The sequence below is a fragment of the Vigna angularis genome, chromosome 8 (assembly GCF_016808095.1).
Source record: "Vigna angularis cultivar LongXiaoDou No.4 chromosome 8, ASM1680809v1, whole genome shotgun sequence".
In the NCBI taxonomy this organism is placed as follows: domain Eukaryota; kingdom Viridiplantae; phylum Streptophyta; class Magnoliopsida; order Fabales; family Fabaceae; genus Vigna; species Vigna angularis.
In genome coordinates, this window is record NC_068977.1 from 7,960,766 (window position 1) to 7,984,406 (window position 23,641).

Below are 23,641 nucleotides of genomic sequence, written 5' to 3' on the forward strand. Positions count from 1 at the left end.
TATCAAAGTCATTAGGAGAGATAATGGTCCTAAGTTTAATTGTTCCAACACTTATGATTCTTATGGAATTGAACATCAAAGGAGCTGTGTTGAAACTCCACAACAAAATTCTGTTGTGGAGCACAAACACCAACACATATTGAATGTTACTCGTAGTTTAATTCAATCTAATATTCCTCATGCCTATTGGTCTTATGCTCTATCCCATGCTATATATTTGATTAATAGGCTGCCTTCCCCTGTCATTAAAGATAAAACCCCTTTTGATGTTCTGCATAATAATCCACCCACCTATCTTTATCTAAAAGTTTTTGGTTGTTTATGTTTTGCTTCTACTTTAGAAAGCAACAGAAATAAGCTTGATCCTAGAGCTAGAAAGGGTATATTTCTAGGATACAAAAATGGAGTAAAAGGGTATATTGTTCTCGACATTAACAATAGAGAAATATTCATTAGTAGAAACGTCATTTTTTATGAGGACATTTTTCCATACAAGAACAAACAAGGAGGTAGAGAAAATTGTAATAACAATAAAGACAACATATTTTTTCTTGATGATGTTACCTACAGCTATGAGAAGGACTCTGTTGAGGATAGAAGAGGAAGTCCGAGCCCTACTAAGAGCACCAATACTGGTACTGAAGACACTAATATCATAGAACAGGAATAGGGAAACAATCAAAGGAGATGTAACAGAGTTAAAAGAACTCCTGAATACTTGAAGGACTACATACAACAAAGTGATCAATCCCCATATGCCTATTTGTGTGCCAAGAATGGTTTGAGTACTCCTTACCCTATAACAAATACTTTGTCTTATAAATCTCTGTCTGATAAACATTTAAGGTACACTCTTGCCATAACTGCTAACAAGGAACCCAACTCCTATGATGAGGCTAAAAACAACCCTAAATGGGCCGATGCTATGCAAAAGGAAATTCGGGCTCTACAAGACAATGAGACCTGGTTTTTGACTCAACTTTCTCCTGGAAAGAGATCCATTAGGTGTAGGTGGGTCTACAAGGTAAAACACAAGGTTGATGGCACTATTGAAAGATATAAGGCTCGGTTGGTTGCAAAAGGCTACACCCAACAAGAGGGAATAGATCTTTTAGATACTTTTTCCCCTGTTGCTATGCTTACTTCTGTTAGGTTATTACTTGCTCCTTCTGCCTCGAGGAATTGGTTCCTACATCAACTTGATGTACACAATGCTTTCTTACATGGAGACTTAAATGAGGATGTGTACATGGATCCTCCTCCTGGTTTAAATACTAGCATCAAGGGACAAGTTTGTAAGCTCACTAAATCCCTATATGGCTTGAAATAAGCCAGTAGACAATGGTTTGACAAACTCTCCACCTTTCTTATTTCTTCTGATTATGTTCAATCCAAATCTGACCATTCCCTTTTTGTTAAGAAAACTCCTACAGATTTCACAGCTTTACTTGTGTATGTTGATGATATTGTTTTAGAAGGGAATTTCATGAATGAGATCAGTCACATAAAGACTCTTTTGCACAACCAATTCCAAATTAAGGATTTAGGAGAACTCAAGTATTTTCTAGGTTTTGAAGTCGTTGGATCTAAGAAAGAGATACATCTTTGTCAAAGGAAGTATGCCCTTGATATTCTTGAAGAAATAGGAATGTTAGGGAGCAAACCCTGCTCTACTCCTTTTCTGAGTAGCACCAACTCCTTATACAAGACAGAGAATTATATGGACAATCCTAGTGATTATCGAAGATTGATAGGGAAGCTCTTCTATCTTACTAATACTAGACCTGATTTGTGTTTTACAGTTAACCTTTTAAGTCAATTTATGTAGGAACCTACCAACTATCATTATCAAGCCTTACAACATGTCCTTAGATATGTCAAATCTAGTCCTTCTGAAGGACTCTTCTTTGCTGCAGATTCTGATATACAAATAAAGGGGTTTAGTGATTCGGATTGGGCCACATGTCCTAATACGAGAAGGTCTACTACTGGTTACTGCATTTTCATAGGTGCTTCTCTTGTTTCATGGAGGTCAAAGAAACAAAACACAGTCTCGAGATCCTCTATAGAAGCAAAGTATCGAGCTCTTACAGCCACTGTTTGTGAGATGCAATGGCTACACTACCTCCTTCAAGATCTCCAAATTCAACCCATTGCCACTGTTTTCCTCTACTGTGACAACAACTCTGCCAGACACATTGCTCATAACCAAAGTTTTCATGAGCGAACCAAGCACATAGAGTTGGATTGTCACGTTGTAGTGAGAAGATACAAGCCAAGTTTCTATATCTACTTCCCATTCGGTCAGAAGAGCAACTCGCAGATGTCTTCACCAAGTTTCTTCACTGCACTCATTTAAGATCAATCATTCCCAAGCTTGGATTGGTGAATATCCACCATCCAGCTTAAAGGGAGGGGCTATTAAATTTTTCTATTTTATCATTAATGTTTTCTGTTTTGTAATTATTGTTCATAAGAACAGTAATCTTGTTTTAGGGTTATTTGATTTAGGGGTTTTTATTTTTCTGTTAGGGATTCTAACGAATTCCTTTTATATAATCAACACTCATCGGAACCCTATATAATAGGGATTCCAGCGTTTCTATTCTATACAAAAAAAAGCACAAAATAATCATCATTTTCTCATTTAGTAAAATAGAATACTTTGATTCTTTCTTACCTCTGTTACACGCTCCTTCATCTTTAATCTCTGCTTTGCGTTTTCCATTTTTTGCACCGTCGCTGTAAGCCTCGTTGGAGCACCATGGAGATCGCCTTCTTCTCTTCTCTCTCGCACGAAGACTCTCGATGTTGCAGCTCACCTAACTTCTGACTTGCAGAAGGTTCAAGTGAGATTTTTGTCTCACGCTGTTGGGTCACAGATTTTGGGCCTCAGTCTTTCAGACTTTGGGCCTGTGTTTTCATTAGTGCTTACAATGGTGCAGTGAAAGAAAAGTATGTTTGTTAAGTGAAAAATACAAAAAGAATAAAAGAAAGAGTAGTTAGTTTAGTTGATCTTCTTGGTCCTGTTGTTGAGAACCACCCGCGCCGAGGACACGACTTGGTCACCATCACCAAGTGCTCGATTTGCCGAAAAGAATTTCCACATCCTTACCAAAGACCTTGTGGTTGGTTGGCTTGCCGTAGTGAAGGTTGTCATTGTCCATGCAGGGCAAATCATCATGGATGAGCAACATAGTATGGATCATTTTGACAGGAGATAAAAGTGGCCTCGTTTCCACAAACGAGCTTGCATGCAATGATATTCAATTTAAAAAGTGTTGTATACATGACTATTCTTGACATTAATGACACTTGGGGTTAGGTTTGAAAAAGAAACTAAGAATAAAAAACATAGAGAAAAGGAAAAAAGATAGTACCGTTCTTGGTCGATAGTGTCCCAGATCTGAACAGAGTCACCAATTAGCACCCACGACAGAAAACGAAAATGAAAATCCTTAATACGAGCACAACAACGGTAGAAAGCGAAAAAAAAATCCAGCAAACACTTAAACCTAATAAGAATAAAAATGTAATTTCATTTTCTAAATGGGTAGCGAATTCATGCCAGTACAAATAGTGTGATACACGAACATGATCCGTTAGTTAGTTGGTACTAATTATTTAAGTTTTAAAAGTTAATAACTAGGGTAAAATTGAAAAAATAAAAAATAAAAATAAAGATGTGTATCCTCTTTATATATCTAGTTAGAGATATGAAACATTTCTTAAGTGCAAAAACGAGATTATGAAAATTAGGGTAGGAAGAAAAATTTGGGTGTAGGAAGAAATAATGGGTCTTGAATTTTTGACTCTGTTTTCGAAACCATAGGTTTTTTAATCCAATTTCATTAATTATTGGGTTATATACAACCTTTATATATTTTTTTTATGATTGAATAGTGGTAAAAAACTTTGATTTAATATAAAATCATAAGTTAAGTACAAGCATGATAAAAGAAAGTTATTTTTTTTTGGATAATATATATATATATATATATGGGGTTTGCTAACGCGCGTACGCCTGTTTTTCAGTTGGTACGTTTTAGCAATGTGTACCGGGTTTTAGTAGACAAAATTACCCTAATATATCATGGATTCTAAGTTTTAAGGTTAAGGGTATTTTAATAATTTTCATTCTCAAAACTAAAAAAAAAAAAAAAAGAAACCCCCAAACCCTTACTCACCTCCCTCATTCCTCTCAACCCTTTCTCTTTCATCTTTCTCACTCCAACATTTTCTCTGTCATCCTATGGTAGCTCCAACTGAAAAAATCAGAAACACTTACCTAACCCTAATCCACCTTCCTCACTTATTCAATATGTTTCTCTCTCATCTCCATACTCTCTGTCATCTCCATACTCTCTGTCTGTCACATACATACAGCAACCCGCGACACCGTAATTTGTTGCTCTTACTCTGTTTGTTCATTTGTTTTCCTTCTTCTTATTATTAAATTTCATTTTTCAAATTTTAGAATTAAAAGTTTATTTTGAGGAGATTTAATATTTTGACTATTAAGTTATTCGAAAATACTGCATATCGCATAAATAAAGAAATTAGATATACTGTTACTTTTTAAATTGATTCCATTTTTTTTATAAACCCTAAATTTAATTGTATGCAATGTTACTCAGCTTATAAGAAAATACACTACAAGAAATTAGCCAGTTATCTGCGGATCAGTATATACGGATTCAGATCCGTATATAATATATTTATTATATACGGATGTGATATACGGATAAGCTACATACGGAAAATTCCGTATATAATGACAAAAAATATTTACATACGGAATTGCCGTATATAAAATCCTTATGTAAAATGGTTAAAATCTTACCGGCTGATAATACATACGGATATAAGGAAAAAAAATTAAAAAATTGAAAGTCTGCCTAAAATGCTATGTGCTCTCTCTCGAAATGTTTCCCCTTTCTTTCTCGACAAAGCTCTTTCTCCAGAAAACCTAAAATGCTCCCTCTTGCTTGTCCTTCGATTCTCCCAATCACGAGATTGCTTTTCTTCATTGAGCTGTCGCAGCTAAGTTGCAGTGTGGCAGTAGCATTTTGATCTTTTGACCATCGCGAGTTGGAAGCTTTGAGCTTGTTTTATTGATTGCTTTCTTTGTCGAAGCCTGGAGCTGTGGTTGTCCCTGTCTCGAGCCCTTTCCACTTTCGTTGTCCATCGCGCTCTGGTTCTTCATCCTCTCTCTCGAGCTGTCTCCTTCATCAAACACTGTTGTTGGGCGTCATTGTTCGGTTCGGTTCGGTGTTGGAAAGAATACTTTCATCTGGTAATTAAATCCTAATTTTGAGCAATTGATGAAATCCTTAAATAGTGAAAATGTCGAACCCTAATCTGGTTTTTTTTTACATATTTGTGGTTCGGCTCCCAAGCTGTGGTTGGAGTGTTAGGAAGCATCCATTGAGGGTACTGTGTGGCGGTTTAAGAAGATTGTTACTCGTATTAAGGACGAAGACATATACTATTTGGAGTTACGAAGGCCCTTAGTGAAGGAAGCAAAGGTGAGTGAGTTCCTTTGGACTATTACAATTTTGTCTTTGTTTGATTCAGTGTTGTGTTGATCTGTATGGCTGTTATTAGTTGTCTTCAATTCACATGTTGTTCATCGTTATCCTTTACTGTCTTGTGTTCTGAGTTTTTAATCATTGTTTGTTTGATTAATTAGGTTTCGAAATCCTGTTGAATTTGTGTTGGGTATATAGGGAAGTATTGTATGATTTCATTACATGAAATAAGGTTACATGTTAGCAGTAAGAAACCTGTCATAACAATTTGAAGTCAAATAACCACATATAACAAGAAAAATAACGTACTATCAATATGCCGAATCCAATGTCTCAAATAACTTCCCAATAATCAACAAATTTACTAATAATAAAGCAGTCCAACAATGACAAAGGTAAAAGATTTCAGTGATTAAGAATATATAGAGGATGATGGAGAAACTAATAAAAAATTTAAGCAAAATAATATTAAGCCAGAGATGAAGTTCAAGTTGTTGAATGTGACGAGGTTGGAACACAAACAGAGACAACACTGACACAATAACCACACAAAAATATTAGCAAAATTTATGCTTCGTAGATCATATAGAATACCAAAGATGACATGAACAAATATTCTTAACAATAGACCACTAACACGCAAAATGTATACTAACAATGTCCTCAACCTTGCCGAAGCATAAGTTAAAATAAGATATAATTCATTTCCTAACTAAGATATAATTCATTTCCTGATCATGTGGGTAGAATTGGGTGGAGTGGTATAAATTCAAAACTTTGAGTCTGGAAATCTGCTGCCACAGGGCATGTATTTTTGCCCAAAAGAAAAGAATTTTGTCAAAAGATGAAGGGTAAATTTCCTTAAGTCACACTATACTGCTCATCTATTCATTATGGTAATCAATCATTGTTTGTCCATGACAACAGGCAAATTAATACTATGTTGTTATATGATATCTCAAAGCAAAGAAAAGAGCCTGAGTAATGATTCCTCAAGATAATGCATCCCTCAAGATAAACCAAAACAATATATTCTGCATGACCAATATCTAAAATAAAATTAATATCCCTCAAGATAATGCATCCCTCAAGTTATATGTGTGTTTTCAAATCATAATTGTAAACAAAAGCATTACAATTACTAGAACTTGCCACTGTTTTCAGTGGCAGCAGCTGGAAGAGATAGTCTTAGCTCCAAATCTGGTTATGTGGTGTTGAAGGATGTTCCACCAAGTTCTACTACTGTTAAATGTTTAGAAGTAATTTAGAAGTGCCACTCTATTTTAGATAAAATTTAGAAAAACTTGGCATCACCACAACTTTGTGACGTTAGTCTTGATGATATTGATGATCAACACTTCCTGTGCTAATTAGTTGTTTTTAGACCATTATTAGTGTAGTGTCTTAAATTGATAGATTTCACTGACTTAGTTTAGTAGTAGTTTAAATTGTTTGGCTTTTCATTGTAAATTTGATTTGAATTTCACCAAAAGAAGTACTTCTTAGTTGTGTTAGATGAACATTAAAAACTGTTTTAGACAACTTAGTGGATTTTTAGATTACCCTTAGATAGATTTTGTTGTACTTAGTGTGCATGTTAGATGAACTGACTTTGTGGATGCCCACACTGGCCACCTGCTAGCAGGGTTCAGCTCTGAAACTCCTTTCTCTGCCTCATCAAAAAACATCCTTGTCCTCTTTACAATGTCCCGTCATGAATTTACTAGGTTTATCTATAACTTTACCTAGGAAAATGTCATCATCTAAAAGCCTAGCTTTTGCCAATTCATCTTGTCCCTCCTCCTAGTTTACTTCCCCTTTGTTGACAATGGCATAGTACCTTATCTGCTACTCTTCTTTCTGTTAATTACGAATAATCTTCTGCAGATCAAGCTTTGTTTGTCAAATCTGCTTCTACTTCTATTACTGCATTATTTGTTTAGGTGGATGATATTGTTTTAATTAGCAATGATATGGCAGAAATTAATCATCTTAAGCACATCTTAGATACCAAATTTTAAATCAAAGACCTAGGATCTTTAAGATACTTTCTCGGTCTTGAAATTACAAGGTCCAAATCTGGAATTCACATGAATAAGAGAAAATATATTCTTGAACTTCTCGATGACAGTGGTTTGATTGGTTCTAAACCTACTAACACTCCTTCTCATCCTTCTATTAAACTTATGGCAAATCATGGACAAGTTTTATGTAATGCTGCTGGTTACTGGCAGTTAGTTGGCAAACCTTTTTACCTCACCATCATCAAGCAAGATATTGATTATGTGTACAACAACTCAGCCAATTTCTATGCAAACCTCTTGATACTTATTACAATGCTGCTCAAAGAATCTTTCATTACCTCAATGGATCCCCTGCTCATGGCTTGTTCTTCTTTGCTTCATCAGACCTTAGAATCTCGGCTTTTGCCAATTCAGCTGAGCATGCTATTTGGATACCAGAAGGTCTATCATTGGCTTTTGAGTTTTTGTTGACTCTTCATTGATCTCTTGGAAATCAAAGAAGCAGACTACTGTTTCCTTGATGTAAGAAACCTTTTTCTCAATTTGAATACAATGAGAATTCTTGCAAAATGTGAGAACTAAGAAAACTGTTGTGTCTGCAAGCTCTATATAATATAACAACTAAACAACTATTTTCTACTTTCTTTAAGATCAATAATAGAACAACAACTATATAAAAAATCTTTCTTTTCTTTTCTTACTTAATCCCCAGTTTTTCAAAATAAACATAAACACCAGATGAATTATATTTACTCTGAACTGCAATGAGTTGTTACAGTGGTAATGATAATTAAAATCTAAATATTATCTATGTGTATGTATATCTAAATCCCCAGTTGTCAACGTCACCCTTCCACTTTGTCTATGTCTCTCTCCCAACCTTCATTTTGCTTCCCTTGTCAATGGATGGTCATGGTCTTCCTTGCTCCCATGCCACCCCAACTATCTCTTCTTACATTGGTTCTTCACCCCCTTATGTCCCCCTCCTCCTGTTCTTTCTCATTTCCACTCTCTCATGACCAACCATCACTTCAAACACTCCATTCTGTCAGTTTTTCTCATGCCGTCACCATCTTCATCTTCCTCTGCATATTCCCTTTACAATTCTTACATGGTTTCCAACTTCATGGTATCAATTACAGTGGCAAAAATAGCAGTGGTGCTGCTATCCAGGAGCTGGATTTGTCCAGCAAATTTTTTAACGGGACACTTCCAAATTCTTTGCTGGAGAACCTGGCAGCTGCTGCAGCTGGAGGAAGTTTGGTGTCTTTGAATTCAGAAATTCAGGTTCCTCTCCCCTTCCTAAGATGCTACCTTGGTAAGGAAAGGCCTCTGCAACTTGAATGCTCCAATTGGACTTCACAACACCATTGCAATCATCCAAAACACTCACCAAACAGATTAAAAATCTGCACCAGTTTCAACACCAAAATTTTACTTCAACTTCACAATTTAAGAGGCCAAAAGCTCAAAAGCAATAAAAAAAGGTTTACAACAGAAGTAGGCACTCAAATGGATCCTAATGTAAGGTTGTAGAACAGATTAAGAAAGCAAGAAAATTGGATTTCAAAGTACATTCATGAAAACAGATTCAGTTTTCAACACTGCACCAGAAAATTGGCTTGGTTTTGGTGGTTTGAAACTCAAATTTCCACATAAGTGTCTTAAACTCTAAATGAATCACTTCAGCAACTTTAATTAGTGATTTGAAACGTGTTAAAACTCTGAAATGAGTTAAAAACAGATTGCTACTCAAATTGACCTTGCCACTTCCTAATATAACTCAAAATATTATGGTTTAAGACAGAAGTCTGCACTTAGGCCAAGATATTACTAATTGAAATCTGGTAGGAACTTTTAAACACCATTTTAAACTTGTTCAACCTATGAAATAGCTCAGAATTATCCGAAATCAAAATCAGACTTTGTTATGGCCAATTTGTGCAGAAAAATACAGCAACAATCCACCAAAAACACTAGTTTTGACTAGTTTGATCTCAAATTTGGTATCACCACTGATTTAACATTTTTCTTATTCCAGTACTGTTTTGAGCATTTTATCATCTTTCTTTAATGATCTGTGAACCCCGAATTACTCCATTCCATGCATTTTACATGTTTTGACTCATTAAGCACATTTTAGCGTACCTAGACTTAAGAATTTTTAAGTTGAATGCCCCTCTATTACTTAATTATAAATTGATATGGGATGTTTTTTCTTTTGTAGTTGCGCTGAGTACCAGCAATCCAGAATAGAACAAGTCATTTTGACAATCAACCAAAGGTCCTAGTAAGACCTAAACCTTCAAATAATTGTCCTTTTGCAAATGTATGCTTATGCAACTGTATGTAACATATTAGGAGGGTTATTTAGTTCTTTAAATGTTGAATTTTTAATTAAAATTATTTAGCTAAACAATTAAACACATCAAGCACTATTTACTGTAATTTGATATTTCTTTAATTATGGTAGGTTGTAGTGAAAGTTTTAGCTCAACTTGTAGGTTGGCCAATATCCTTCTATCTTGAAAGCTTAAAACAATATTGTACATAGTGATTAATATAAAACAATAACATTGTACATAGTGATTTACATGTACAAAACAAGTATTAAGATAGAGACATGTTGAAAAACAAAATAAAGATATTGTGCAGAGAAGAGGACCTAAATTAATTTAGGTTATTGTTTAGGAAGCCATTTGATAGGGCACGTGTCCTACTATGGAGACGTGTATTAACCGTTGGCTAATTGTTTTGTAATCGATTTATGTACAGAACATGGATGATGCTCAACCAAATCGTTCATGGATGTACGATAGGTGTCATAGAGGAAGAGGTGCTTTGAAAGAGTCTTTTGTATTGGGTGTTGAAGAGTTTATAAGTAAAGCTTGTGAGCAAGAACGTTATCGTAGAGACGGGGGTCTTCGATGTCCATGTTTAAAGTGCGATTGTACAAAAATTCTGCACGAAAGAGTTGTAAAGGTTCACCTTTACAAGAACGGTTTCAAGCCTAATTATTTCATTTGGGAAGATCATGGGGAAAGATTGCCAGAAGATCATGTACAGAATCATGAAAGTTCGATGGCTGTAGAGACGGAAGGTGGTCAAATTAACCAATTTCAAACAATGGAAGACATGGTGCATGATGCTCTTAGGCAAAATGAGTCGTGGCAAGCATCTACTTCTAATAACATTGAAGAGGCTCCGAATGAAGAAACACAAAGGTTTTTTAATTTTTTGTTGGATGCAAACCAGCCGTTGTATGGAGGAGCATCAGACTCGAAATTATCAATGTGTGTCAGACTATTAGCTTGCAAGTCAAATTGGAATATTCCCAACCAATGCATAGATTTTATTGCAAAAATGGTTATGGATGCAACACCCATCAAATCAGGTTTGCCTAAAACATACTACGATGCAAAAAAGTGTGTATCAAAGTTGGGATTACAATCGCAGAGGATTGATTGTTGCGTGGATGGTTGCATGTTGTTCTATGATAATGAATATGGTAAGAATGATGGCGCCTTGCTTGAATGCAAATTTTGTGGAAAGCCAAGATATCAACCACGTAACACGGGAGCAACTACTAGCAAACAAGTTCCTATGAAATCAATGTTCTATTTGCCATTAATTCCCAGACTACAAAGAATGTATGCCTCAACACAAACTGCAGGACAAATGACATGGCACTATCAGAACATGTCGACGAATGGTGTTTTGCGTCATCCATGCGATGGAGAGGCTTGGAAGCACTTTGATAGAGTATATCCTGACTTTGGTATCGAGCCACGCAATGTTCGACTCGGTTTATGCTCTGACGGTTTTAACCCATATGTACAGGCATCAAATATACCATATTCATGTTGGCCAGTTATTGTCACTCCTTATAATCTTCCTCCTGAAATGTGCATGTCTAAACCTTACATGTTCTTAACATGTCTCATTCCCGGGCCATTCAATCCAAAGGTTGGCATAGATGTGTACTTAGAGCCCTTGATAGACGAATTGAAGAAGCTGTGGACGGGTGTGGTAACATATGATATTTCAAGGAAACAAAACTTTATTTTGAGGGCCATGCTAATGTGGACAATTAATGATTTTCCTGCTTATGGTATGTTGTCCGGCTGGAGCACTCATGGTAAACTAGCATGCCCACATTGCATGGAGCATACAAAGGCTTTTAGATTATATCATGGGGCAAAAAATTCATGGTTTGACTCTCATCGGAGGTTTTTACCGAAAGACCATGCTTTTAGGAGGAATAGGAATGCTTTCAAGAAGGGGGAAGTGGAGATGGATGACGCACCACCATATCTTACAGGACCAGAAGTTTGGAATAGAATCAATGGTTATCCTAAAATAACTGAAAACGGTGCACCAAGAATTGATGGATACGGTGAGTGGCATAATTGGACGAAAAAAAGCATCTTTTGGGATCTACCCTATTGGAAGGATAATTTGTTAAGGCATAATCTTGACTTCATGCACATTGAAAAAAATTTCTTTGACAACATCTTTAATACTGTGATGAATGTTGCGGGGAAGACAAAAGACAATGACAAGGCCCGAATGGATATAGGTTTGTACTGTAGACGAAAAGATTTGGAGCTTAAAAGTCATAGCAATGGAAACATGTATAGACCAAAAGCAAATTATACACTATCAACAGACCAAATAAAACAAGTCTGTCATTGGGTAAAAGGTCTTAGGATGTCTGATGGACATTCTTCTAACTTGTCAAGGTGTGTTGATGTGAATAGGGGAAAGCTCATTGGGATGAAAAGTCATGATTGCCATGTGTTTATGGAATGCTTACTTCCTATAGCGTTTAGTTCTTTACCGGCTCATGTTCTTAATCCCATTACAGAGATAAGTCATTTCTTTAGAGATTTGTGTTCTACAACATTGAACAAGGAAGACCTGGCGAAGATGGAAGAAAACATTCCCATCATTCTGTGCAAGATGGAGAGAATATTTCCTCCCTCATTCTTTGATTCTATGGAACATCTCCCTATCCATCTTCCATATGAGGCACGACTTGGTGGACCAGTCCAGTATAGGTGGATGTACCCATTTGAAAGGTACCCATATGACATGTTATTGTTCAATTTACCAGGCATAATTCAAAAACCCTAACACATCAATTTGAAATTTGTAGGTTCATGGGATATGCTAAACGTTCAGTAAAGAATAAGGCTAGGGTTGAAGGATCTATTTGCGCATCATACTTACACAGAGAAACAACTCATTTTTGTTCCCACTATTTCAAAAACTTCATGTTAACACCACAAAGCAATAGAAATGAAGTACACATTGAAATAGAAAGCTTTACGACAACATTATCAGTGTTTAACCAACCTGGCCGTCATTCTGGAAGGGAATCAACACATTGGTTAAGTGATGAAGAATTGAGATCAGCTCATGTTCATGTATTGATCAATTGCAATGAAGTTGAACCTTACCTTCAGTAAGCCTCCAAAATAAATTATATTTCCCAATTCTTTCATTTGATATAATTAATTTTCTTTGACCTAATCTGGACATACATGTCGACAGCTCATTCTTACATGTCTATCAACTATCTGAGTCAAACAGTTCGACGTACGTACATGCTAATTTCCCATTGTGGTTCAGGCAAAAAGTACGACTTCCTATCAATCTTACACATTCATTTCTTCCTTAATTTTTTAAGATTCCATTGTTGAATAGTTTCATATCATGAATGGTTGTAGGTTCATAACGATCCTTTAAGTGTGAGAAACCAACATCTTAGAGATTTATCACTTGGTCCTTTAAGGTGTGTAAAGGAATGGCACACCTTCTTTGCTAATGGATACAAATTTCATACCCATGCATGGAGTCAGGGCAAGAGGACAATAAATAGTGGGGTTCATGTTAAAGGCCTAACAGAAGGAGGTCAAGATGATTTTTATGGTGTCATTAAACACATCTATGAGTTGGAATACAATTCAACAACCACTGAAAAGAAAATTGTATTATTTTATTGTGATTGGTTTGATCCATCGAGAGTAGGTACAAGGGTGGATTCAAAGTATGGCATTGTGGATATTCGAATGGATAAAAGATATGTGTTGTTTGATCCTTTTATCATTGCACACAATGTACAACAAGTGTATTATGTACCATATCCTACATCACGCACGGACAAACGAGGTTGGTGTGTTGCGATAAAAACGAAGCCTAGAGGTCGCATTGATTCTAATGATGTAGAAGCCGATGTGCCATACCAAGTGGAGGAAATGTCACATGTTAATGACATCATTGAAGTTGAAGAAGTGGTCCGATTACAAGATGTAGAAGCTGGTCTTGAAGAAGTTGACCCTAACAATATTTCATCATTTCAAGGGCAAATAGATGAAGATACAACGGAATCAGAAGAATACAATGCAGAAGGACAGGGTGAAGATGACAATGAAGATGAATTTCATAGTTCTAGCACTGAATAGAGTTAGGGTGTATTGCTCCTTATTTTTGTCGCTTTATTATAATGTTCTCCACAATCTTAAGAGTTAGGGTGTATTGCTCATTATTTATTTAACTTTATTAATTTAGAAAGTGTTTGATAGAAACAGTAAAACAGTTAAAACCAAAAAAAAATTAAAATTACAGCAGGAAATAATAACAATACAAACAGTAAGTACAAAATTTTCAAACATATTCTTTCACCTGTTCTTTTGAGATCTATTGAGTTTCGGCCTTGATTTTTTTTCCCTCCATGGCCATCGATGTTATCTCATTAGTAGATACTGTTTTAGACCAATTTCCCAATGCTGAAGATGGGGATTTGAAAAATTAAAAGCAAAGCAAAGAAAAGTCTACATTCACCATCATATATGCAATATTATATTCATATTCCCATAAAAGCTGGACATTTACTTCTTGTACAATACAACAAGAAGTCACATACTCAGACCTTCCTCTCTGTTTCTGTCTCTCTCCATTGCACCTTCCCTTCTTCTTTTCTCTGTCATTTCTGAGATTCCTTTACTGGTTTTTTCTCTTGTACATATTTCTAGCTACAACACCCAGATATCAATTTCTGTAATTCTGTGTGTTCTGTGATGTTTATGTGAGTTGTTTTAAGGACAGTAAAACAAACTCTTCTGGGTGTATTGGCTTCTGCTGCCTTTGTTCTTGCAAACTGTTTTCTGGGTTTGCTGCTGAAGAAAGCCTTCAATACCCTTTTTTTCTGCTATTTTTTCTACATATTTTCCCCTTTACTTGAGGAAAAGTTTGAGGCATGGGCAAGCAAGGGAAAATTTCTGGCCAATTTAAACAATTGGGATAATTTAGTTTAATGTTCTTTATTTGGATGTATTAGAATTCAACCATATAAACATTCCTGTTGCCCAGAAAATTTGGAAAAGGAAGTTCTGGAAAATTCAATTATATTAACTTCCTCTGTTGATGTGTTCTGTGTCTCATTCAGTGGGTCTTTGCGTTCCTTGACTATGTCTGAAGTGTGTGAAAATGTAATTCATGCAAATTTAATCTCGGAATGGATTGAATATTACAACGAACCTTTTTCTCAATAAGCAAAACATCTGTTGTTCTAAATCATCTTTATTAGAAGAGTCAACCCAATCTCCATTCATTTGCATGTTATGTGAACAAGAGAAAGTAAGAAAAGGAAAGGAAGATAACTGTGCTTTTGCAAAATGTCCATAGTAATCTACTCCATTTCCGAAAGGATTTTACAGAGTTGTTCGTTGTCACTTTGTCTACCTAGCAATTTCTCATTGTATGTTACAATTTTTTTTCTCCTTGCATTGCAGTCATCCTACTCAAATCTTACTTAATTGTCTCTGGCTGGGATGACAGTTCAATTGCTATGACTAATCATTTCTATATCTTCAATCTTTCTCAACTTTGCTGATAACCTTGATACAACTTAAGCCTTAGAGATGTTCATTGTTTTTCTGATAAACTTCAAACTGTTGTCTGTGTTATTGGTTTGCACTTCAGAATTTGAGTGCCAGTGTTTGAGAAAATGTTAATATAACTTACAAACAAAATTAAACAAGTATTTAATAAGTATAGTCTGAACAGTTCTGGAATAGTTTTGCTTGTTTACACTCGTAACAATGAGGAAAAAGATCACCATATACATGGTGGATGGTGTGACGGCCTATGGACAGCTGTGATGAATGATAAAAAAGTGTACAAAATCTAAAGAGTAAATGGCAAAAATATATCAAAGAAACAGCAGAACCTTATGCTAAAATCCAATAAAATATCATTAGTCTCAAAAGAATGCTTTGGAGGCAATGACATTTCTCTATAAATGAAAAAAACTTGGGAACATCGTAGGTTTAATAAAAAAAAGCATAGAACATGAAATTCTAAAAGACAACTAAATTCTGAGTTTCTAAAACATAACTAAATCCTTTAACTTTGATAAAACAGAGTGCAAACAGATGAAGAACAAGTATAGCCACACTTAAGTTGCCGTTGACTGGTGGTCACTAGAGAAGGTCTCCAGAGTTGCTTGCTTAGGTAGTTCCCAATAGAAAAGACAGGGTTTCACATTTAAACACCAGGGAGAAAGAGTGAACACAAAAATGAAATGGGGGTCCGATATGTTCTAAAGAATAAAGTACCCCTTAAAAGGGATTTTAAAACTGAAAAAAAAAACATGGGATGTTCTGCCATGGGTGTTGCAGTGCTGTGGCATTATAGGTGCCTTGGCAGATACCACAGATGGTGCCATTCATTGGGAAAAGTAAATTGTGGTAGCAAAATTCGGTGCTGAAGCAGAGTTCTGGGCAATGGCTCAAGGGTTCTGTGAATTACCATTGTTGAAAATCATCTTGGAATACTTAAGAGTAAAGTGGGATGAACCAATGCAACTTTACTGTGATAATAAATTTGCTATTGGCATAGCCCATAATCCTATTTAACATGATAAAACTAAACACTTTGAAATTTATCAGCATTTTATCAAAGATAAATTAGTGGTCAAATCTGCATTCCAAAATGTTAATATAACTTACAGAAAATGTTAATTGTTTTGGTTCAAATGAAAGCATTGTCTTTCTACCATTATGCACGTCTTCTTAACTTGAGTTTGTCCATATCTGCTGCTGGATGAATGTGAAGTGTACACTAATCTGTGAAAACTACTGTGAAAAACTATTAACGTGATTTCATATGTTCTACAAAGTTCCACACATCACAATCACAATATTATATTATCTTGCTGAAAAATTCTTGCCAAATACCTTTATCACAATCACATTATTATATTATCTCACAAGTTGGTTACAGAATAGAGTTTTATTGCATTTATCTATGATTGTACTATTTCTAAATTTTCTTTTCTTCTATTGTATACAAATATATATTATGTTCAAGAATATGGCATCAGGTCCTTCTGGCCCTCCTATTCCACCTTCAGGAAATTATGATAAGGGCAAGGGGAAGAAATCTTACGTAGTCAAGTTGATGACACGTTTCAATAATGAAATTGGTTCAACCAGTCAACCAAATACACCTACCTCTACCTCTACTGGTAGATCTATTCCACCTCCATTAGTTGTTCCTGCCTTCACTCCCACTCCACATCAAGTTCCTACATCTTCACCTACCTCTGTTGGTACATCTCTTCCACCTCCAATACAAGTGCCTGGCTTGACACCCACTCCATACCAAGTACCTCCTTATCTTCAGGCTTCACTCTCTCCCAATGTTGGTTCTAACCCATCAACTCCCAGAAATATTGCACCATCACCGGGTATAGAGGATGCATATCCACATTCTAGTTCAGCCGCCAATAACATGGAAGAATGTTCCAATAGTCGTCCAATGATTACACCCGTTGGAGGAGGGTAAGAAAAAAAAATACCTCAATTAATATATACACAATTCATTGTTATATTATTGTAATGTTTGAGTTTAATTTTGTTTTAGGTTTTATCCTACAAAAACTGCATCCAAGGTAATCACAGCCACCATCAAGGAACAGTTTGATGAGCCATGGCTAACATGGGGTGCAATCCCTAAGTCAACCAGAGATGTCTTCTTCGAACGTTTTAAGGTAAACACTTTTGATTCCTAATCCTGTTAGAAGTCAATAGTTGATGTCCTGCATTTAATTTATACTTTGAACTTGTTTACTTATTCAAACCTATTATTTCTAATATAACAGAGAAGGGTTTCATGGAAGCCTGAAGATGAGGAAAAGGTCAAAAAAAATTTTCACACCAAGGCATCTCATAGACTCTCAGAGATGTATAAAAAAGCTAGAACTCTAGGAAAAAGACCTGATTGGCTGGGGGACGATACTTGGAATGCTCTTTTGGAAAAGTGGAACATGCCACTTTATAGACAAAAGTGTGAAACGGCAAAGAAGAATCGGACATCTGAAAAGGGTGGTTGTTTGCACACTGGAGGATCTATAAGCGTGCATGAGCATGCTATTCGTTTGGTATATAACTTGTACATTTTTTTTCTTATATTTGTAATCATAAACTTTACAAATATTTATTAACAACTCCTTTTGTTTGCAGTCACAAGAGCTTGGTCGGTCTGTGCATGTTGATGAAATATTTCAACAGACACATATTCGTCAATCAACAGGAGAATTTGTGGACGAAAGGTCTAGGCGGACCCATGTAAGTTTCTACTAACTCTATCACATTATAAAATTTCGTTTTTTAAACCTCATGTGTAATGATAATATTTATTCATTTAACAGGAACAATTTGTTGCAAAATTTTCTGAAATTAGATCTGAGACTGCATCTGTTGGTGTCTCAACATCTCCTCTAGACCCTGCGGAGGAGGAAAGATTGAGAAACCGATGTTGGTTAGAGGCTGCTGGTGGAAAATACAAGGGACGCGTATACGGCATTGGAAATGTCACTTCCCAAGATGACTGTGTTGATAGTTACATCCAACAGACACAGGCATCTTCTACTGCTCAACCTCAAAATTCAGAAGAAATTCTTAACCTGAAATCGCAGTTACAACAATATGGTCAGCAACTTCAAAATCTTGAAGGCTTTATTGGCGTCCTCCTGCCATTCCTTCCGGCTTCAGCAGCCGCGGCTGCACAACAATTTTTAAACCTTCAAAATCCTCAAGTTCAAAATGGCGTACCCAATATAGTCCAACCAGAACAGCAACCTCCAGAACAGCAACCTCCAGAACAGCAACCACCAAACCAGCAACCACCAGATGAACAACCACAAGATGGAAATGATGATTACATGCATTATTAGGCATTTTATAGAACTTATTTCCATTACTGTTGAACTTATTTAGAACCACAACTACAATCTGTTTATGAACTTACCAAATGTTGCAGTTATATGTACATTATACAATATTTATGTATTCATATACAATGTTTTCTTTGTGGATTAAGTGTATTTGAAAACCTTATTAAAATTATATGTCAATGTGCAATGTATCCAGGTTTGCTTGTAACAATTATGAATGTTAACTATAATGTCCAGGTCTGCATGTATATTGTGGATGGGGAACTGCTATATACAGAGAATTTATTTAGCTCCTGTTAAACCATTATATACGGAAATATCCGTATATAATTTCCGTATATAAGTTATATACGGATAAATCCGTATATAACTTATATACGGATTTATCCGTATATAATTTATATACGGAAATTATATACGGATATTTCTGTATATAAGTTATATACGGATGAATCCGTATATAATTTCCGTATATAAATTATATACGGATTTATCCGTATGTAAACTTAGCTACGATGGTATTATATACGGATTTTTGTCCGTATATAATCCGTATATAAACACAGAATATATACGGATTTTGGGTCTTATATACGGATTTTTGCTGTATGTAAGTCACTTTTTTCTTGTAGTGATAGAAACATATTGGCGTTTGTGTGAGACTGAGAGGAAGGGTTGCATTTTCTGATCATTCAGAGGACGAAAGGCTAAGTTTCTGGAAGGTTCCCGGTGCGAAGGAAGTCATGGAGCGTGGGATTGGTAATTGCGTGGATGAAGTTGTAATGTCATTAAACAACTCCCAACACAGGTATGAGAAAAGTGTATTCAAGTTTTAAATTCTCGTAAATTTGAAAAGTGTTTATTATTATAAGACTCTCCATATATAAGAAATTGTCTCCATATATAAGAAATTGCTGATCTTTTATAATTTTTATAACTTTTGCTTTTCATATTAAACATTAAGAATATTTATGCGTTACTAAATGATAAAAAGAGAACATTAAAAATTATTCATATATTGGTAAAATGCATGATTATGTTAGAAGTATATGGAAAAAGAGCAGAAGTTAAATAGTCTATTATATGAATATATATATAATTTGTACATCTAATTATAATTTTTGTCTTATCTAATTTTATCTAATTTTCACAAGTATAATGACATCCGAAGGAATTGGTAATTGGCCTCAAGGGTTATTTAGAGATGATGATTCAACATCTGCAGATAATGAAATTAGAGAGGTTAGTGAAGATGATGAAATGGAAGAGATCTTGAATAAACCTATGGTTGAAGGCGAATATGCCAATGACTCAACTCTTTACAAAGGAAAATTGTTTAACAGCGACACCGATGCTTACAATTTTTATTGTTTATTTGCAAAGACTTCTGGTTTTTCAATTAGACGTGGACATAGTTACAAACGGATCAACAATAACATTGAAGATATATATAAAAGAAAGTTTATTTGTCACCGAGCAGGTGTTGCTAAACAAAGAAAAATTACTGAAGTAGAAAACCAAAGGAAACGAAAAAGTTCCAGATGTAATTGTAGTGCAAAATTGTTGATATCTAAAAGAACATTTGGCTTCGAGGAAAAATGGATGGTTACATGTTTCGAAAACTCTCATAATCATGCGTTATTAGATGAGAAAGAAATTCGATTTCTTCCAGCTTATCGTGATATCCCTATTAATGATCAAGCTCGTATATTATTATTATCGAAAGTTGGTTGCTCGGTAAGTCTCATTATGAGAGTGCTTGAAGCGGAGAAAGGGATAGAGGCAGGACATCTACCATTTATGGACAAAGATATTAGAAATTTTATTAAATCTCAAAGTAGCATTGATAAAGAGAACGACGCTTCAGGTGTTCTCAAATTATGCAAAGATTTGAAAGACAAAGATGATGCTTTCCAATATGATTTTACATTGGATGAAAGTAACAAGTTGGAACATATTATTTGGGTATTTGGTGATTCGATGCGAGCATATGAAGCTTTTGGGGATGTGGTTGTCTTTGATACTACGTATCGGATTAATCGTTATGATATGCCTCTTGGACTATGGGTTGGAGTTGATAATCATGGAAGTTCCATTTTTTTTGGTTGTGTTCTATTAAGGGATGAGAAGATACCTTCCTTCACATGGGCTTTAAAGGTAAGTTATAATTATTTGTTGTTATTTTTGTTTCTTAAATATTAACTTTTGTATTTTCATAATTTTTATTATTTTTTATATTTTCAGAGTTTTGTACGCATTGTCAAAGGAAAATATCCACAAACAATTCTAACTGATCAAGACCATGCACTTAAAGAAGCTGTTTCAACAGAATTGCCAAATACAAAGCATGCTTTTTGCATATGGCATATTGCGACAAAGTTGCCAACTTGGTTTTCTTTCGTTTTGGGTACAAAATATGACGACTTCAAAACTGAGTTTTATAGGCTATATAATTTAGAATGTGAAAGTGATTTTGAACAACAATGGGATTTGATGGTTGACCGCTTTCATGTAAGTAATAACACATACATTGAGGCATTGTATTCTCATCGTCAATTTTGGGCCTTAGCCTATTTGAAAGAATTCTTTTTCGCTGGGATGACGACAACCGGACGTTCAGAATCTATAAATTCATATATTAAAAGATTCTTGGATGTTAAAACGAGTTTGGTGGACTTTGTGAATCAAGTAAGAATATATTATTGTTTGGTGCTACAAGTTTTTTCTCTTCCTTTTTTATAATCAACTTATAAGTTTTTCATATTTCCTTTTTTTAAGGTTGGAGTTGCTGTGAACATTAGAAATCAAGTTGGAGAAGAGGCGAGAATGCGTCAAAAATATCATAATCCTCTAATGAAAAGAGTTTTCCGATTGAGGAACATGCTGCATCCATACTCACACCATATGCCTTTGAGTTGCTTCAACATGAGATTGAGTTATCTACATAATATGCAGCAACTGTGGTTAACAATGACTCTTACTTGGTGCGGCATCATACCAAACTTGATGGAGGTCGTTCTGTAACTTGGATAAAGGAAAAAAATTCAATTCGTTGTTCTTGTAAACAATTTGAATTTTCTGGGATACTATGTAGACATGCTATTCGAGTGTTGTTGAAGAATGACTATTTTAGCATTCCAGAAGAATATCTTCTTTCTCAATGGAGAAGAGAAAGCTCATTGATCCCACAATCAAGACACATAATCAACTATAATGATAACTCCTCTGTTGAGTTTCGATCACTCATGCAATGTTTAGAGGTTGAATCTTTAAAGACCAAAGATCGAGTTGAAGTAGCTACTAAAGAGTTAAAGAAAGTCATTCACTATTAAAAAGACATGCCTGATGTTCAAGAAAATTCAATTGATCTAGAACATGGTGTTTTAAATGTTGATGAGTGTGATGTTGAAAATCCTATCACTTCTAAAACAAAAGGTCGACCAAGAGGATCAAGGGCAAAAGGAGGAGTTGAAGCTGCAAAGAAGTCTCGTCATTGTCATTATCCTAATTGTGGTGGAACCGATCATGACTCACGAAATTGTCCAATTAAAAGGAAGAAAGATTCATTATTAGCTTCTCAATCATCTCCTAATAAGTAATGCATGATTCTGTTGTATTCTAAAGTTTCATTAATTTGTAATATGTAGGTGATTGATTGAGAGTGACATGTATTGGTTATATTTTCCTCTTAATTAAACTTGTGATATTGGTTATATTATGTGATTGTTGCACTGCTTTTTTCAGTAGAACTTTATTACACTGCACTATATTTTTCAAGACGGTGAAAATGGAGACAAAACAAAACGCATAAATTTCCTAAAAATGAAATACCAAAAACGACATTCATTTTTCTCATTATTTACTAACACAAAAATGACTATACCTTTTTTTTTATTATACGTTATTACATAACATTTAATAATAATAACCATTTTTAACTTATTATAAACTAGTTTTAGTTCTTAGATAAACTTATTTTATTTTCTTTTTCTTATTTTCTTCTCCTTAAAAAAAGTGTTTATATAGATGTTCATGTAAATAAGTCTAATGTTAAAAAACAACAAATACATAAACTGTTTTTTGTAGTACCTCAATTCTAGCACAGTGTTACAGAAAAAGGAGTGTTTTACTTATTTAATGACTTCATGTTTTACTTTTACGGTCTTAATTATAAGATCAAAATTCCCATAAAAGAAATGAAAGTGTAAAATTTCAAAATTAGTTCATGGCCATTTTGTGTACCAAGGAGTGATCCAAGTTTTGAATGTTTATCGTGAACTGTCTTTGTTGGTCAGTCACCTAAATTTCAGAAGATTTCAAACAAGTTAAAAGTTGAGTATAAACTTTTTGAATTGAACGAGTTACCTGCAAATATGCCTACACAATTAGACTTAATAGAAAGCATGAGCTATATGAAGGTATTTAACAAAAATCCTATTCATACTTAAAATGTATCTCCTCATCATGTCCAACCCCTGCTGTGGTGAAACTGGCTAACATCTGGCATTCTTCATAAGACTTTGCCTCAGAAACAACTCCATTAGATTTGATGATCTCGAAATCATCTGGTAAAACTTTGGCCATATAATTGTGAAGTTGCTGATATGCACTGTCTCAAGATCCTCAACTGTGTTGCCAATATCAAGATGTATAACACTAACATCATCAATCTTAAAATGCTTCAAGGACCCTTTGCCAACGAGTTCAAAGAACTCAAGTGCACAATCTTTCAAGTGCAAGGTCTCAAGCCCGTCAGCCTCCAATATAAACTTGTCCAAACTGATTGATTCTACATACACCTTCTTCAGCGTTGAACTACTCAATTCAACAGTCACCTGTGCATC

The 23,641-nt window shown here is 35.0% G+C and overlaps 2 protein-coding genes and 1 pseudogene across 2 annotated transcripts; all 3 read left to right on the top strand.

The window, feature by feature from the left end:
* The first annotated feature begins 5,390 nt into the window (after nucleotides 1–5,390).
* Nucleotides 5,391–18,907, top strand: LOC128193692 (uncharacterized). The gene is made up of 6 exons (XM_052867770.1): nucleotides 5,391–5,528; nucleotides 16,931–17,403; nucleotides 17,486–17,612; nucleotides 17,724–18,002; nucleotides 18,085–18,189; nucleotides 18,273–18,907. Exons 2-6 carry the CDS (start codon nucleotides 16,934–16,936, stop codon nucleotides 18,795–18,797), a joined length of 1,506 nt encoding a protein of 501 aa, XP_052723730.1. The 5' UTR covers nucleotides 5,391–5,528; nucleotides 16,931–16,933; the 3' UTR covers nucleotides 18,798–18,907.
* LOC108332707 (uncharacterized) lies at nucleotides 12,770–14,173 on the top strand. Its single transcript, XM_052866692.1, has 3 exons — nucleotides 12,770–13,022; nucleotides 13,112–13,196; nucleotides 13,288–14,173. Exons 1-3 carry the CDS (start codon nucleotides 12,832–12,834, stop codon nucleotides 14,020–14,022), a joined length of 1,011 nt encoding a protein of 336 aa, XP_052722652.1. The 5' UTR covers nucleotides 12,770–12,831; the 3' UTR covers nucleotides 14,023–14,173.
* A 76-nt stretch (nucleotides 18,908–18,983) lies between the features above and the next one.
* Nucleotides 18,984–22,396, top strand: LOC128193693 (protein FAR1-RELATED SEQUENCE 11-like; annotated as a pseudogene).
* Nucleotides 22,397–23,641: the final 1,245 nt, after the last annotated feature.

Excerpts from the sequence above, each read along its gene's own strand:
- LOC108332707 (XM_052866692.1), top strand. The coding sequence starts at position 12,832 with ATGTTAACACCACAAAGCAATAGAAATGAAGTACACATTGAAATAGAA. Across the intron at positions 13,023-13,111 it reads GAAGTTGAACCTTACCTTCA|CTCATTCTTACATGTCTATC; the intron begins GTAAGCCTCCAA and ends ACATGTCGACAG. Across the intron at positions 13,197-13,287 it reads CATTGTGGTTCAGGCAAAAA|GTTCATAACGATCCTTTAAG; the intron begins GTACGACTTCCT and ends GAATGGTTGTAG.
- LOC128193692 (XM_052867770.1), top strand. The coding sequence starts at position 16,934 with ATGGCATCAGGTCCTTCTGGCCCTCCTATTCCACCTTCAGGAAATTAT. Across the intron at positions 17,613-17,723 it reads TCTTCTTCGAACGTTTTAAG|AGAAGGGTTTCATGGAAGCC; the intron begins GTAAACACTTTT and ends CTAATATAACAG. Across the intron at positions 18,003-18,084 it reads ATGAGCATGCTATTCGTTTG|TCACAAGAGCTTGGTCGGTC; the intron begins GTATATAACTTG and ends TTTTGTTTGCAG.